The sequence below is a fragment of the Passer montanus genome, unplaced genomic scaffold (genome assembly GCF_014805655.1).
Source record: "Passer montanus isolate IOZ18808 unplaced genomic scaffold, ASM1480565v1 scaffold96, whole genome shotgun sequence".
In the NCBI taxonomy this organism is placed as follows: Eukaryota; Metazoa; Chordata; class Aves; order Passeriformes; family Passeridae; genus Passer; species Passer montanus.
Genome location: NW_024375034.1, coordinates 532,168 through 548,607, shown reverse-complemented (window position 1 = coordinate 548,607; position 16,440 = coordinate 532,168). Strand labels below are relative to the sequence as shown.

General features: G+C 57.3%; 1 protein-coding gene across 2 annotated transcripts in view; it reads right to left on the bottom strand.

The window, feature by feature from the left end:
• Positions 1–16,440, bottom strand: part of CDH23 (cadherin related 23) — a 191,018-nt gene that overhangs the window by 1,514 nt on the left and 173,064 nt on the right. The window contains exons 38-68 of one of the 2 annotated variants that reach the window (XM_039696221.1): positions 15,954–16,175; positions 15,752–15,871; positions 13,722–13,902; positions 12,734–12,867; positions 12,306–12,515; positions 12,050–12,157; positions 11,568–11,670; positions 10,584–10,709; positions 10,296–10,499; positions 9,627–10,085; positions 8,718–8,834; positions 7,928–8,152; positions 7,675–7,844; positions 7,275–7,412; positions 7,000–7,119; positions 6,404–6,581; positions 5,577–5,788; positions 4,844–5,038; positions 4,446–4,556; positions 4,142–4,271; positions 3,720–3,983; positions 3,440–3,601; positions 3,067–3,323; positions 2,708–2,805; positions 2,510–2,630; positions 2,259–2,338; positions 1,914–1,954; positions 1,547–1,607; positions 1,007–1,136; positions 804–926; positions 518–631 (exon numbers count right to left, since the gene is read on the bottom strand). In XM_039696221.1, coding sequence (XP_039552155.1) covers positions 518–631; positions 804–926; positions 1,007–1,136; positions 1,547–1,607; positions 1,914–1,954; positions 2,259–2,338; positions 2,510–2,630; positions 2,708–2,805; positions 3,067–3,323; positions 3,440–3,601; positions 3,720–3,983; positions 4,142–4,271; positions 4,446–4,556; positions 4,844–5,038; positions 5,577–5,788; positions 6,404–6,581; positions 7,000–7,119; positions 7,275–7,412; positions 7,675–7,844; positions 7,928–8,152; positions 8,718–8,834; positions 9,627–10,085; positions 10,296–10,499; positions 10,584–10,709; positions 11,568–11,670; positions 12,050–12,157; positions 12,306–12,515; positions 12,734–12,867; positions 13,722–13,902; positions 15,752–15,871; positions 15,954–16,175 — 4,914 coding nt within the window. Of the gene's footprint in view, positions 1–517; positions 632–803; positions 927–1,006; positions 1,137–1,546; positions 1,608–1,913; positions 1,955–2,258; positions 2,339–2,509; positions 2,631–2,707; positions 2,806–3,066; positions 3,324–3,439; positions 3,602–3,719; positions 3,984–4,141; positions 4,272–4,445; positions 4,557–4,843; positions 5,039–5,576; positions 5,789–6,403; positions 6,582–6,999; positions 7,120–7,274; positions 7,413–7,674; positions 7,845–7,927; positions 8,153–8,717; positions 8,835–9,626; positions 10,086–10,295; positions 10,500–10,583; positions 10,710–11,567; positions 11,671–12,049; positions 12,158–12,305; positions 12,516–12,733; positions 12,868–13,721; positions 13,903–15,751; positions 15,872–15,953; positions 16,238–16,440 lie in introns of those variants that run through there. The other variant, XM_039696219.1, reaches the window with a different exon arrangement.

Below are 16,440 nucleotides of genomic sequence, written 5' to 3'. Positions count from 1 at the left end.
CCCTCGTTGCCCCTCATTTTGCACCTCTATGAAAGGTAGAAGGCCACAGGAGGAGTTTCTTCTCCTCAGACCAGCCCTTCTGCACCAACACTCTCCATCCCAGCATTTTTTGCCTCAAAACCCTGTGTTTTTGAGGCAAAAATTAGAGAAGCAGAAGGAAGGGAAGATGATCCCCCACAGCTTTGGCCAGCCTTGGCAGAAATGGGAGCTGATGGACAGAGCCCAATTTGCAAAGAGGAGTCCTCTCCTGGGGTCAGAAAGACCAAGGGAGAAGGTGCTGTGTGCTGATCAGAGGAAGCACAGGAGTCACTGTGGGGAACCAGCAGCCTGGAAAACCAGTGAGAAACAGCAGTGGGAAACTGATATCTGGCTTGTTTTGACCAAGCAGAGAGTGTGGGCACCACGGGGTGACAGGACCATGGCCACAGGGAGTGACCACAGCCTGTGGGGCCAGGAAGACACACTGCACCCCAGAGGGCACGGCAAGCACCTCCCCAGAGCCATGCACACCCTCTACCTCCGAGACCGAGGAGCGGTCCCCCTGACTGGCGGTGGCCTTATGCACCATCCGCTGGGCAAAGAGCTTTTTCAGGCGCATGTAATCATCCAGGACCACCTTCAGGAGAGTGCCCTGGGTGGAGGGGGAGAGACTCTGCATTATCCAGGGGACGTGGTTTGCTCAGAGGGAGGCTGGCTCCATCCCAGCGTTTTTTGGAGCGAACCCTCTGGCGCTGTGAATCTGGAAGGTGCAGCTGTGAGAGAAGAAGACTCCGGGGCGCAGGACGCCTGCCCTCAGCGCTCACCTTGATGGGTCCCTCCCGCATGATCTGCCCCAGCTTGGCGATGTTGTCGTACTCCTGGATGGCTGCCCGCAGGTAGCGGTCATCCTCGGGCTTGGCGGCGGAGGGCTCTCTGCCGAAGGTGCCCTGCGGAGGGGACAGCGGCTCAGCGGCTGCCGGGGGTGGCAGCCGCGGGGACACGGCGTGGCGGCGGGGCCGTGTCTCACGTGGGTGCGGGCAGGGCTGTTCCAGAGGTCGGTGATCTCGCTCAGGTTCTCCGGCAGGTCGTCCTCGTGCTCCGCCTGCGCCGCCAGCTCCATGTTCCTGCAGAAGGGGTCCAGCCACACCGGGTTGGCCCTGCCCGGGGGGAGGAACAGCCATCAGGGCAGGCAAAGAGCGGCGTTATCCCTAACCCCGTCCAGAGCCTGGATGCTGAGGCTGCACTGCCTCCTCCTGCCCTCTGCAGGTATGAATTTGGCTGCTCTGGATCCACATGGGTGTCACACCCTGCTCATTATCTCTGCTTAGCCCAAACCTAGCCAGGATTGGCAGAGATGGAGTCACAAATGAAAGAATGATATTTTTTAGCTTAGAAAGCTCTCAGAGGGAGCATGTGTCCCAGGATCAGTAATGCTCCTGCAGAGCAGAGCAGAGCAGAGCAGAGCAGAGCAGAGCAGAGCAGAGCCATCATGTCTCCACCTCCTGGCTCTGAAACACAGGCAGCCCTCTCTTGGGAGCAGCCTCCAGCCCCAGGAGGTGGCACTCACCCATCAAAGGAGTACTTGTTGGTGTTTGGCATGTCCATGATGTCCATGAAGCCTCTGTTCCCTGCAAAAGGCAAGGATGAGAGTTACAGGGCAGCACATTGGTGGGCTTAGCAGCAAACCATGGGGTGACACTTCTTTATCCGGGAGGGATGAAGAGGAACCAAAAAGGCAGTGAGAAACACGGTGGGGTGTGGCAGGTAACACAGAGCTTGAAGCTGAGAAAAGCCTCCCACCATCACACCTCGCTGGGCAGGATCACCTCTGATATACACCCCAGGATATCCCCCATGTCTCCCTGTGGCCCCCCTCCATGCTCTCCATGCACCCCACTCTCCCATGCAGCTGGGACACCCCAAACACTGCTCACCAGTGGAGCCAGCCACGATGGCTTTCAATTTCCTTTTGTGCCTGCAAAAGAAACACAGCCAACTGGGGTAGAAAATAAGGAACATGCTAGAAAGCAGAAGGACACACAGATTTGCAATGACTCTACATACAGAGGGTGCATTAAATGTCAAATATTAAATAAGGGCAGGGAGCTTTGAGGGGAGGTGTACTAATACCATGAGTATTAAAACCATGGAGGAAGAGACGTTGGGAAGCTGATGCCCTCCTTTGCTTGCTGGCATTTCCAGGGCCAGGAGAAGCCACGCTGGTCCCCCTGGTCTAAGGGGACATTGCAGGTGCGGGGCAGAGCCCAGGAGTTACTCACACTGTCCGGTAGTACCAGTTCATGAGGATGAAGAGCATGGCAGCCAGGAAGAGCAGGACGGCCAGCACGATGATTGCCATCTAGGAGAGACAGATGCAGGGGGAAACATCTGGCATGTGGCCAGCACCTGCTCTCACATGCCCCAAGCTACAGGGGTGGAACATCTCTCCAGCACTGAGCAGTCCCCATGGGACGGGACACCACCCCCAGAGGGCTGTGAGCAGCTCCTCCAAGCCCAGCTGGACCCTCACCTGCAGAGCCGAGAGGTCGTCCGGCGCCCGGGCAGTAATGGCAGGCTGCACGTCCAGCACGTTGTAGTTCCTGAAGAGATTCCTCAGCTGCTCCTTGTTCTCGTCTATCATCTGAATGACCCTGGGAAGAGAGGGGTTGCTTGGGCACCTGGACATTAATCAGGGTCCCCATGGAGCCAGGGGGGCCAGGGGACGTACCGCTCCACGTCCAGGATGCGGTTGGTCTCCCTGTTCACCACGTGGATCAGCAGCTCCGTCTGGGCAAAGTTCACCCGGCCTTTCTTGTCAACGTGGAACTGGGGAGAGACAGCAAGGTCTGCAGGCTGGGAGAGGAGTCTCCTCCTGAGCATGCCTTGAGGTGTGCATGTGTGGCAGGAGACCCTCAAGCATCAGTCTGGACCCCTTCAATACACCCCAGCCTGGGGTGTTTCCATCACCTTCACAGCCCAGGGGTGCCTATGGTTATCCAGGCAGGACTCCCTCGAAGGAGACCTCCCAAACAGCATGTGGAAGGCCATCTACCCCTCAAAGAAGCAAGCTCCAAGTCAGACTGTTACCTGCACATCATCCGTGTTGACGATGGCACCCGTGATGTTGGAGAGCAGGCTGATGAACTCCTCCTCGAACTGCCTGACCTTGTCAGGGATCTCATTGATGATGATTTTGACCCTCTGGTCATCCCGCAGGATGTAAATGCCCACAATGGCCGTGTCATTGTGGCCCACCAGGTCAGAGGCCATAATGTCCACCACAAAGTAGCCGGGGTTGTAGGCCGTGAAGAGGTCAAAGGTTCGCAGGATACCATCGAGGGTTCCTGTGGAATGGACGGTGACAAGCTCGGGATCAGTGACCCCAGCCAGGGGAACATCTTTGGCCACAGGGAGGTCTCTGCCTGAGGCCCCGTGCTCCTGCAGCAGGCTGGGCACCCACCGATGCTGAAGATGTTGGCCACCTCCTCGGAGTCATTGGAGTGCTGCTTGATGTAGCGGATGCCCAGGATGTTGTACAGGACCAGGCTGTTGTTGCCCACGTCGGCGTCCACTGCGAGCACCCTGATCAGCTCCGACCCCACCTTGGCATCAGTGGCAACCCCTTTGAGGGAGAGATGGGAAAGGGATCTGGGGCCAGGCTGGCTCTTGCTGCCCCTTTACCCTGCTGGATTTCCCTGGCAGTATCTCCAGGTGCCCCCCCAGCCCCTGGCACCTCTTACCCGCTGTGTACTCCGACTTGGTGAACTGGGGGGACTGGTCATTGATGTCGTCCAGGAAGATCCGCACCTCCTGCAGGGTCAGGTCCTCGCTGAGGTCCCAGAACTGGGCTCTTGCTGCCCGCTGGCCCCGGGGAGGAGCCCAGTTCCTCTGGCTGGATGCTTTGACGATGATGGAGTGGTACGGCTCCTTCTCCCGGTCCAGGTCTCGCAAGACCTTCAGCTTCCCTTCTCGGCTCAGCTGGAAGTTGCTCTCCTGGTTCCCAGCTGGGTGCAGAAAGGCATCCCCAGTCAGTCCTCTTTGGGCTTGGCACTTCCAAAATGCCACCTTGCCCGTTGAGCAGGGCAGAGAGGCAGCAAGGAGAGGAGGGGAATCCTGGGTGAGGGGTGTGTGGGGGACACTGAGCTGCCATCTCCAGGCCCACCTGCTATGAAGTAGTAGACAATGGCATTGGAGCCCTCATCTGCATCCACCGCACCGGTGACGTTCCCCACCACGGTGCCTGGCCGTGAGTGCTCGGGGACAGAGAGTGCCTGGTACTGGGGATGATCCCTCTGCCAGAGACCCCAGGGAAAGGAACGTCATGAGCACTGTGGCTGCTTTAAACAAAAGCAGACAAATCCCATGGTGCTCCCCACCATGGTGACGCCCAGGCGTGCACACTCCATTGCACGTGCTCGCTGGCATCCCCGTCCCTCCATCCCACCCCCTTCACCCCGGGGCCTTACAGGTGGCCTGAGGAAGACGGGTTCATTGTCATCGATGTCATCGAGCGCTACCTGGAGCGGCTGCATGGTCTCGTAGGGGGGCTGGCCCTGGTCGCAGGCCACGATGATCAGCTGGGGAGAGAGGCAAAAGGGCTGTCCTGGGCAAAACCACACGGGCTGGGAGACATCACTGAGGCAGGGGCAGAGAGGACAGCTGGATGCTGGAGAATTTTGGGGGGATTTAACAGGGAATTGGGTGCTGGCCCACCAGGATGCAATCCCTATAAGACACTTGATAACCACCCAGCTCCTGCTAAGGTGTGATATCTCCACAACCGTGTCAGCTGATGCCATGCATCCCACCAGCCCCATGCCAGCCCCACAGCCCCAAGGCCCACCCAGGCCCCTGGCTGGCTCACGTTGTACACGGCCTGCTTCTCCCGGTCCAGCCGCATGGCCGTCTGGATCAGCCCGCTGACCGAGTCGATGCTGAAATACTCCCAGTCCTTGTTCCCTGCCCCCGTTTTCAGCAGGTTGTAGAGCACCACTCCGTTGAGACCCTCGTCTTTGTCGGTGGCATAGACCTCGTAGACATTGGATCTCAGGGGGATCTCCTGCTTGCACACACACAGCCCTTCAGCCTTGGCACCACACACAAACCCCCTGCTCCCCCTGCCCCTCCAGGCCCCCTTGGTCCAAAATCTCTTGGGTTTGGAGGTCAGCAAGGTCCCACCACCCGAAACCCAACAGGGAACGATGATCCCCTCTGGCCTGGTGGGTAGGGACTGGCTGGGACATGCACTGGGGACTGGCTGAGTCAAGCCTGGCTTCCCAGAAAGGAGAAGCATCTCAAGTGTCAGCATTTCCAGCCCATGTTTATAAACACGGTCTGCACGCACCCACTGTCTACTAATTCCCAGTGCTGCTGGGGTTTCTGTTCCCCAAATCTGCCCCAGCACCCTGCTCACACATATGGAGAGAGGCTGTTTTGGAACGTCCACCCCCATGACCCAAACCTTCTTGCCACATGCTAAATCAAGGTCTTGTTGCATCCCCAGCGGAGATGGATTTTGGATTTTGCTGTTATAAGCAGGAGTGCTCCTGAACACACTCCCAGCATGCCAGGACCCTGCTCCCTCCCAAGGGATTCACCTCCTTGATGTGCAGGATGGTGCCGTTGGGCGGGCGGACGAAGACGGGGCGGTTGTCATTGATGTCGATGACCTCGATGTGGAGCATGGTGGTCCCCCAGAGAGGGGGATGCCCCTTGTCTGTGGCCACCACAGTCAGGTTGAACCTCTCGTAGGACTGCAGGCGCCGCCGGGATGTGACAAGCCCGGAGTCCTTATTGATCTTGAAAGCCTCTGGGGACAGAGAAAAACCCCACATCTCTGGCTCAGGACACTTTGCACCAGATAAATAATGATTAGAAATTAGTATAACCAGCTGAAGTGCAGCCCCCACAGCAGGCTAGGGGTGTGGGTGGTCTCAGGGCTTTCAGAGCATGCCAGCTCATTGCCACATCCTTGTCTCTGGGACCTACTCCCTTGTCAGCCCTGTCTGTGCTTCACTCCTGCCCAGGCTGGAGCCTGATTTCTGCAATTTCTCAGTGTGCAGATATACTGGATTTCAGGCACTATCACTCTTCACCCACACCTCTTTGCCCTTCAAAGTCTTCATCTAAAGCAGGCAGTGAGTCTGCTCCAAGACACACTGGGTGTAACAGAGAGTCCTGCTGGGGTGGGGAAGACAAGAGCATAAGCCAAGGCTGGGCAGCAGGATGAGGGCAGGCAAAGCCCTAACATGCCACACCACGAGGAACTGGAAACTGCAGAGAAATGGAGAAAGCTCACGCTTTCAGCACCGCTCCCAGGAGTCCAAACCAGCCACAGCAGATGGGGTGTAGGCTTGGTGCCTACGCCTCCTTCCTCCTCCTAACTCTCTTCCCTGGGGAAGAGCCCCCTGCCCCCAGCACCTACCCGCTCCAGGACCCTCGATGCTGTAGGTCACCACGCCGTTGTCCCCTTCGTCCAGGTCGGTGGCACTCATGGTGATCACTGACGTCCCCGCTGGCTCATTCTCGTAGACACTGGTGCTGAACTGGCTCTTGCTGAACTGGGGCCTGACGTCGTTGATGTCCAGCACCGTGATCAGCACCTTTGACAAAGCACAGCCAGTGGGGTGATGTGAGGCTGGGGAAGGCTGGGCAGCCCCTGGGCCATACCCCTGCTGTGACCTGCAGCTCTGCTGCTGGAGAGAGGTGCCCTTCCTGCTATTTGTTTAACTCCACCAGCTGAATTCCTGCCTCCAACAATGGGGGCCACCATGGCTGGGGCACCCATTCACGCCACAGCACTTGCAGACAATAGTGTCACCGTCCCCTGCCCCTCTTGCCGACGTGCTGTCCCCACAGCACAAAGTGCCCTGCACCATCCACCCCACAGCTCCTGGCGTCACCCCCTCTTCCTTCTGCCAACCTCCCCCCAGTCCAGCCACTGGGGAGGAAAGGTGGGGCTTTAACACGTTCTTGCAGGTGGCGAGCAGCCAAGGGGTGATGGGAGGAGGAGAGCCCTACCTGCACAGAGTTCTCCCGGCGGTTACTGGAGACATCTCCAGGGTTGTCCCTGGCCACGGCTGTCAGTGTGTAGTGATCCTTCTTTTCCCGGTCCAGGGCTGACAGGATGTAGATGTCACCCTGCAGCACACAGAGACCTTCAGGTGGACCTCGTCTGGCAGAGCTGGTACTCAAGAAGGGGCAGAAGGTGAGGTGTGGGGGCAAGGCACAAGCTAGGACCATTTCAGCCTCCCCTCCCTTTCCCTGCTCTGTTCCAGCTGTGGTTGGCTCCTTACCGTGTTGGGATTTATCCCAAACTTGCCCTCTCCGTCGCCCAGGCTGTACTGGATGAGAGCGAACTGCCCGGAATCTGCATCGGTGGCCGTGACACTCAGAATGACTGTCCCCAGAGGCACATCCTCAAAGACAGCTTTCTGCAACAGAGGGAGCAGCAGGACCGGCTCAGCCCGTGCTGGCTCAGCGGGCAGTGACCGAGGGCACAGCTGGCACCCACCACTGGGCACAGCCAGACAAGGTGCTGGCACAAAGTGCGTGCCAGGCTTGGCCGTCTTCTCCAAATGGCTCAAGCACAGGCAGAGGGAAGAGAAGGTGTCCCTGGAGAGCCCCCAGCTCTGTGCCTGTCCCCACCAGGCAGGCAGGGCCCAGCCCCACACACAGTTTGACAGGGGTGCTCACCTGGTAGGATGGCTGGCTGAAAACAGGGTTGTTGTCATTGATGTCCACGATCTGGAGGTACACGGGGATCTCCGCGGATCTGCGGGGAGAGCCGTTGTCGGAGGCACGGACGGTGAAGTTCAGCCACTGCACCTCCTCATAGTCCACTGTCCTGTTGGCCACAACCTTCCCTAGAGGATGGCAGACCCTGAAATGAGAAACCTGACCCAGGTCACCGACCTGCCCCAGAGTCCCAGCTCCCCAGACCACCAACCTGCTGAATGGTCTTCCAGACAGGCGTAACCTTCCGGAGAGAGGTTCAGCAGCTCGTAGGTGATCTGCCCATTGGCACCTTTGTCTGGGTCCACTGCAGAGATGGAGATGAGCGTGGTGCCCTGCGTGGCTCCCTCCAGGATCCGCTCAGTGAAGTAGGTGACCCCGAAGGGGCGGAAGCGGGGTGTGTTGTCATTGACGTCCAAGACGTTGACTGTCAGCTTGGCTGTGGCCATGGTGGAGATCATAGGGGAAGAGAAGAACAAGTGAGAAAGAGAAGGGAAGGAAGGTTGGGAGGAAGAATGGTTGTAAAGCCACAAGTCTGAAAGTCCAGGAGAGCCAGCAGGTGCTGGTTCATCAAGAAAAATTGCAATACGTCCCAAAGCCACTATGCTCTGAACATGTTATGGGTGTTCTTATGCTGCAGGTGGACACCTGCTCCTGATCTGTGTCTTCTCACACATGAGCCTGAATTTACCCAAAGTGGGGTGGCAAGATATGATAGGAATGGTAATGAAGAGATGAGTGTCTCCCATGGTAAGGTTATGGGCACACAGTACTTTCCACGCCCACTGCAGTCCTGGGACGTCCAGGACATTCTCTAAAGGAATCCTCAGGGGAGAACCTGGACTTGATGGGAGCTTGTCCAGGACTGGTCCCACTGGAAATTATTCTGGTCAGGATGGAGAGGAAGGTGGGAGAGCTGCTGGTTACCCAGAAGCTGCACTGGTGCCTGGGAAGGGCTGTGCCAGTCCCTGTCCCCACAGTGTCTGGGCAGAGCCCGCCCTTACCGTTGGGCACGCTGACCGAGCGGTCGATGACTTCGCTGGCATTGTCATGGACAGAGATGGTGACCTCGTAGGTGGCCACTAGTTCACGGTTGAGGGGAGTTTTGATCTTCACAGCTCCTGGGAATCCCAAAAAGATGGATGTCACAGGCTGTGCCCATGCCCCTGCCTGGGCAGGGAGGTGTGTACCAGCCCACTGCTGCATCCTGCACCATGCTTGTTCTCCTGCCTCTCCAAAGAGCGAATGAGGAAAACACTCCAGAGCTACAGGAAGAGACAACTGCTCTCCCCCTGCTCACCATGTTCTTCCTACCTGTTCCATACAGCCTCAGGTGCTTCTGGTTGTGCATCTAAAAGGGGTTTGGGAGCAGCTGTTGCTGATCCCCTGCATGACCCCATCCACCTGAGCTCAGCATATTTAACACCCTTGTCCTGTATCTTTTCCAACGAGGGCATTTTTCTGTCCTGGATGAGCTTTGTGTCTCCAAAAGAGATGTGGGGAGCTCCTGGCCCTCCTTCCCCACAGGAGCCCATCACCTGCCCTGGAGTGCCCCCTTGCTCCCCCAGGGAGGGAGCTGGGCTCCAGTCTGCCAAGGCTGAGCAGCCCCCGGCCCACAACGGAGGCCATCTCTGCCAGTGGAGATGGGTGAGATGGAGGGAGGCCATGGGTGGCACAGAGACAGAAATGGGCACAGACACAGAGACAAACCTGGCAGGCTGAGAGCTGGAAAGAAAGCAAAGTCAGTTAGACAGGAGAGAGAAGACAGGGCAGCTGGAGGACAGCGGGGAGGCAGGAGAGGAGCACCACCACCCTGTACCTTGGACACCTACCTCCAGGCAGAGAAGAAGAAGTAGAAGCAGAAACGAGGAGAGGGGTCCACACTGCCCACTCCGCCCTTCCCACTCTCCTACCTGTCCTAAAATCCACCGTGAACGCTCCCTGCTGTTCGGGCACCAGCGCGTCCGTGTCGTCGCGGGCCACGATCCCCAGCAGGTAGTACTCCAGGCGAGGGTGCAGGTCCCTGTCGATGGCGGTCACCTCGGCCACCACGGTGCCAGGGGGAGCTGACTCGGGGATGCTGACGGTCTGGATGGGGTTGATGAACTCGGGCCGGCAGTCGTTGATGTCGTCGATGACGATGCTGACGGTGGCGGTGCCCGACAGCGCCGGCGTGCCCTGGTCCACAGCCACCACCGTCAGCCGGTAGGCATCGCGCTCCTCCCGGTCAATGGTGATGTTGGCCACGCGGATCACCCCCGTGGTGGCATCGATCAGGAACCTGTCCTGGCCACCACCCTCAATACGGTAGTCCAGCTGCTGGTTGAGGCCACTGTCAGCGTCCGTGGCTGTCACCTGGAGGACGGAGAAGCCTGGAAAGGTGGGACACAGCCCTCTCAAGAGAGGGTTGGAGAGCAGCAGTAACAAGCCCTTGGTACCAAATACCATCAAGCGACATGGGCAGCCTCAATTCCCAGATTTTCCCTTCGACCCTATCCTGGCCAACTGTGTCATTGTGAGCTGGATCTTCCCAAGGGGATACCCAGGTCACCCCACTTCCCACCCTCACATCCAGTCCTGACCTGGAGGGCTGTTCTCCAACAGCCGCGCCGTGATGGATGCCGGCTGGAAGACAGGGCGGTTGTCATTGTCATCCAGGATGGTCACTGCCAGGCTGGCTGTGCTGTTCAGCCCCCCCACATCACAAGCCACCAGCGTGAATTCCAGGTGAGGGTCCAGCAAAGCCTCTCGGTCTATCACACCACCGGGCTTCACCGAAACCACACCTGGAGAAGGGGAAAAGCCTGGTGGCAGACCACATGGGGACCTGGTGGCCCTGGGCTGGGGACAGACCAGCTGAGCCACCCCACCTGTCTTGTTGTTGATAAGAAAGAGGTCCAGGGATGCCTTCAGGAGCTTGTAGGTCACCACAGCATTGCTGCCCTGGTCAGCATCCAGAGCTAGGATGGGTCCATTGAGCATTGTGACCGGAGTCCCTGGACGAGATGACAGAAGCATTAGGGAGGGTGGCAGTCCCCTGCAGGGCCCCCCTGTCCCCCTCCCACCCCAGTGACACATGAGGGACAGCAATGAATGGATGGAGGAGGTGACAGAGCCGGGCCTCATGGGGTATGAGGCACTGGGGGGTGGCTGCTGCAGCCTTGCAGACCGACTCGCGAGGCCCAGGAGAGGTGGTGGGACATCCAGCTAAAAGCAAACAGACAGACACATCCATCAGAGGGGTGGCAGCAGCACCCTGCCACTGAGGGTGCCACCTGGAGGCACCCAAACCCTTTGCTTGAGATGTTGCTCAATGGTGGGACAGGATACCTGAGGTCTCGGAGCAGGGAGCAATTTAAATGGCAGGAAGGCAACACAAAATAATAAGAATAGTGTTTCTAGCTCTTTGTCTGGGAAACATCTATCTGGACAGGCTGGAGTCTTAAAAATCTCTAACCCCTGGAGCAAGGCAGTTCCAGGTGATGGAGAGATGGCAGCCCATCCTCTTCAGGGCGTTGGGCAGATGGGTGCCCTCCAGGCTGCCTCCATGGCTCCACTCAGCTCACGGGCACCTGCTGCAGCTGAGCAAATCCCGAATTTAGTGCCCATTTTTGACCTGTGCCGGGAAGGGTTTCCACAAGCAGCATGGACAAAAGCTATGGTCAAGGCCCATCAAGGCTCATCAAGGTTCATGAAGGCACAAGCTCCTCAAACTCAGCGTCCCTGTCCCAATGAACTCTAGCCCTCCCCTGCCCAACATCCTGTCTCCTGCACCACGGCCAGGAGACACCTCCTCTCATCCAGCCCTGAAGGGAGTCTCCAGGAGCCACATGAGGGAGTGAAGAGAGACCTACCAGGGGGCGAGTTCTCCATCACCTCAGCCTGGTAGGAGCTCTGGGTGAAGAGTGGGCGGTTGTCGTTCTCATCCGCTATGGAAATGACCAGCAGGTCAAAATCCTAAAGGAAAAGTCAGACAAGAGAGCGATGACCATAATGTTCTTTCCTTGAGCTCACCTTTCCCCTCTGGGGCAGCCAAAGGATGTTCCACTATCATTGTGGTTGTCCAGCTCTCCAGCCCAACACTGTCCCACCTTCCATGATATCTACTGCTGCTGCATGGAGTCAACAAATGACTTTGGACTTGCCCTAGATCCTACTGGTCCTGTTCTCTGCTGGGAATGGGGCTGTAGCCCCCTCCCTGTGATCCCCAGGTGCTTTCTGGGGATGGGGCTGCTGTCAGAAACACCGTGGGTAAAGTCACCGCTTGTTTTTGGCCATATTCCCCACCTGCCCTCCCGTGTGCCCCGCTGGAGGCCTCGGCAGTGTCCGTAATTACCCGCCTGGCATTGCGGATGTTCTCGGGGTTGTCCTTCACCGTGACCGTCAGCCGGTACTCGGCCACCCGCTCCCTGTCCAGCGGGCGGTTCACATACACAATGCCACTCTACCGGGAAAAACACGGGAGAAAACGCCACGTGGGATGCGAGGAATGCTTCCCCCAGGGGGTTTCCTGCCAGGACAAGGATGCCACATGGCACAGCCGGGTTCCCACCCCCCTCATCCCAGCATGCCAGCCCCCTCCCGGGCCGTACGGTGCTGTTGATGTAGAAGGCATTCTCCGTGTTCCCTGCTGTTATGTCGAAGGTCAGGAGGGCATTGGGGCCCTGGTCGGCATCCCGGGCGAGGACGCGGGTGACAAAGCTGGAGACGGCGGCGTTCTCGCTCAGGGTGAGGTTCATCGGGAGGTTCAGGAGCACGGGGTCGTTGTCGTTGATGTCCAGCACGCGGACACCCACCAGGATCTGCCAGGGAGAGAAGCAGGGAGGGCATGTGGCACACGTTTCCAGCCTCCCATCCTTTTCTTGCACTCCCCAGGTAAGAGGTGGGCTTCCCCAGCTCAACCCAGCCTAGGGACAAGGAGGAGGAGGTGCAGGGGAGGAGAATGAAGCCAGAGGCCAAAAGGGAAGGAACTGAGCACGGGGGACAGCTTACAGCCCCCGTGCCAGCCTGGGGGACTCACAGTGGAGCTGAGGGGAGGCACGCCCCGGTCCCGGGCGGCGATGGTGAGGTTATAGAAGGGGATGTTCTCGCGGTCCAGCTCGGCGTCCTTACGCACCCGCAGCTCTCCTTCCACCGGGGAGATGACAAATTCCCCTGCCAGAGACAGAGAGCGGGGCCCTGGCTCTCACCGTGCTTTGGCTCCTCAAGGAAGTGCCTTGTCTGGGAGCTGGGCACTGAGGCAGGTTTGGGGACAAACCCATGCCCCGTTACTGCAGATACAGGAGGATTGACAGCTGGGGACTGTGCTGGATGCACTCCCAGCTAGCAGCAGGAGCAGGGGATGGGGTGAATGGCCAAACAAGAGGTGCCCGTCCCTGTTTTCTGGGCTTTTCTGAAGATGCCAACAGCCCCTCCATGCCCTGGGATGGCCAGAGCAGGGTGGGCTACACAGCACAGGCTCCCCACGAGCCAAAGGGCCTCATCCTGCCTGTTTTGGAAAAGCTTTGCAGTGGGGTCAGCTGGGAGATGGGACTGGGCTCTGCCTTCCAGATTCTCTGGACCGCAGACACCACTGCCTTCACCGAGGGACATCCAGATATCCCCATGGTTAGGAATGCCCCCAGCTCCTCTGCCATCTGCACCATGGTGCTGGTGGAGCTGTGAGTGCTGGAGAGCAACTTGGTCCCCTGACACCCTGCAAACCCCACAGGGACCAGGGGACGAGGCTCAGTTTCTCTTTCTGCGCTTTATTTTTTTTTGCCTTTTCACCTTATTTTTGCCTTTATTCTTTAGCAGTTTCCCCCTTCCCTCCACAAGCCCCAGCCACCCCCTGTCCAGGCACGAACAGGTTAAGTTTCCTGTTGCTCAAAACAGGATTTCCTGGTGTCGACAGGCTGAGCTGGGAGGGAGGATGGCTTTTCTGAAGCACTTCCTCCCCGTGCTCCTGCAAGCCAGGCTCCTCCATGGGGCAGCCAGCGGGAGAGGGGATGCCCCGTGTCCCCACTCACCGAGGGGGTCCCCAGCGATGATGCTGTATTCCACTTGTCCACTGGGTCCCGAGTCCCCGTCGTGGGCCAGGAAAGTCCAGACACGAGGTCCTGGCTGGCCCTCGGTGACATCGAAGGGACCCTCGTAGGGCCGCGGGAAGGTGGGACAGTTGTCGTTGATGTCATTGAGGTTCACCAGCACCTGCGGCCACGGTGAGAAGCACGAGGGTTGTGAGAGGAGAGGGATGGAAGGGGAAGGGAAGACTGCCCCGCTGGCCATGAGCGTGGAAGCTGTGGATGGGTGACATGGCAAAACACCTCCTGTATTTCTGGCTTTCCTGGGTTCACCAGATGTCCAGCTCACTGCTCAGAGATTCAAACTTGGTTATTCCTGATCATGCCTGTCCTACAAGCACACTACAGGATTCCAGCTGCACACTGCCAAACCTCTGGGGCACACACCACAGTGGGAATTCAACCCAAAAGCCCAGTGCCCTCCACATCCACATCCAAGCAGGACAAAAGCACAGAGATGAGTTTGGAGATGTGCGATCTCTGCAGCCAGCTGCACACTGGCTCACTCTTTTTCTTCCAACAAATACTTAATTCCTAATGCTGAGCAAACTTTAAAAAATTGACAGGTTTCATCCTTGTTCCAACAAAGCCACCATCACCACCACTGGTGGTACAGGTGGCTATGAGAAAGACACTGGAAATGAGGAGTTTTCTGACCTCCTGGGTTGAAGAACAGTGGAACCCACCAGACGGGCATTTGTTGCTGGTTAAATCTTATCTTTACAGAGAGTACATCCAAGTTTCTGCTCTGTTTCCTAGCAGTGGAGAAAACAAACACTGGCATGCCTTATCAGGGTGATGGACTTCCCATCACTGGGGATCTCAAATAATCCCTAAATGTCCTCCTAAAAGCTGTGTTTTTGTACACTGCTGGCACAACTCCTTGAGCAGTGGAGGGAGGGTGTTTCCATCTTTCCTGGCTTCGGTGCTTGTTGCTGAAGGGGTTTCCAAGTTCATGTCTCTGCTTGAGCCAAGTGCAGAGGAAGATCTGCCCTCGCCTGCAGTACATGGCAGCTGCTGCCTTCGCTGCCTGCAGTTAAACCCTGGCTCTGTCTGGGGCCAGGAATTCACCCCCAGCACTATCAGATGCCCAAATCTGAAGGCTTTCCCTTTGTCCAAGCATGGAGTCCCACTGCCAGGATTGTGTGGACAGATTTTATCCATAGAAATTTCCTACACTGCCTTCCCTTTAAGTTTTCTTTTTTCCCCCTTCCCACACAAGAACTTATCTGCTTTTGGGGATAAAACCTGTGGCTCCATATCAGGGTGAGGTACAATGATCCATGGCAATCAAGACAGAAGGCTTAACCCATCCCTGCCACCTGCAGACCACCAAGTCAAACTGGGTGTGCTGTACAATTTGTCAAATTTTGGTTTTGGTCACAAAAATAATTGGTGTACTCGATTCCTGCAAAATATTTGCTTTGGAGCTGCTTGCCTGTCCTCCCCAGTCTTTGAGCAGTGCATTATGTTCAGGTCACCATGGCCCAGGGAAAATAGAGTTACAGACAAAAGCAACATAAAAATGACTAGAGGCATTAAATAACCCCCTTACAAGAGAAAAGAGAATTTTAAAAGCATATAAATAGCAAGAAAAGATAAAGATGAAGGTGAAATTAATGCTATAGCAATGCTCCACTCCCTGCCATCCCTTGAAGTAGGAAGGACCAAGAGGAAGGACCATTGAAAGGACCAATCTTAAGAAAACATAATTCAACTTCAAAGGAGTTCCAGGAGTTTCTCTATGTCTCTTCAGGACCAAATAACTGGGCTAATTAATGCAGGAGCATCTCTTGTACTTGACCCTGTTTTGAAACACCCTTGAGGGAGCAAGGCATCAGCAACTGGGCAAACTGGCCACAGCTGGGAAAAGCAACTGGTGACCACTAGGAAGGAGATGTGAAACTGCTCACCAAGTGAGAACTCTATGACCCCAGAGAGGCCACAGTGTTGCAAACCCCCCGTCAGCTCCTCACCGTGGCGGTCGACGTCAGGCGGCGCGAGACGATGGGGCACTGGTCGGTGGCAGTGACGATCAAGGTGTAGCGCCCGTGGCTGATCTCGTAGTCCAGCTCCTTCACCGTGCGGATCTCCCCCTGCAAGGACAGCGGAGAGCAGCCGGGAGTGAAGGGAGTGGGACAGGGACACGTCTGGAGTGGGGCCGGCAGCCGTACTGACCGTGGCGCTGTCGATGTGGAAGGTGCCCAAGATGTTGCCTTCGGTGATGGCGTAGGCCACCGTGCCGTTGGGTCCCTCGTCCTGATCCAGGGCCTGCACGGTGACCAGGGTGGCGTTGAGTGTGGAGGGACCCTCGTCGAGGGTCACCTCGTACAGCTGCTGCCGGAAGGCGGGAGCGTTGTCGTTCTCATCCAGCACGGTTACGTACACTGTGGTGGTGGCCTGTGGGACACGGGACACGGCGTTAAGTGCTGTGGAGGCATTTGCTGGGCAGGCTCTGGAGCTGGCTGGGGAAGGCTGGATCTGTCGAGGTCAGTGACCAGCAATGGCTCGACACTGCCAAGAGACACAAACAGCGTGCAGGGCTCCAAATGAAATGAGCCGTGGTTCAGACGCACTTCCAGGTGACAGCTGGGTACAGAGATAAATCAGATATTTAATCAGAGATTAAATCACACCCTTGTTTCCAAGCAAATCATGTCTCTGT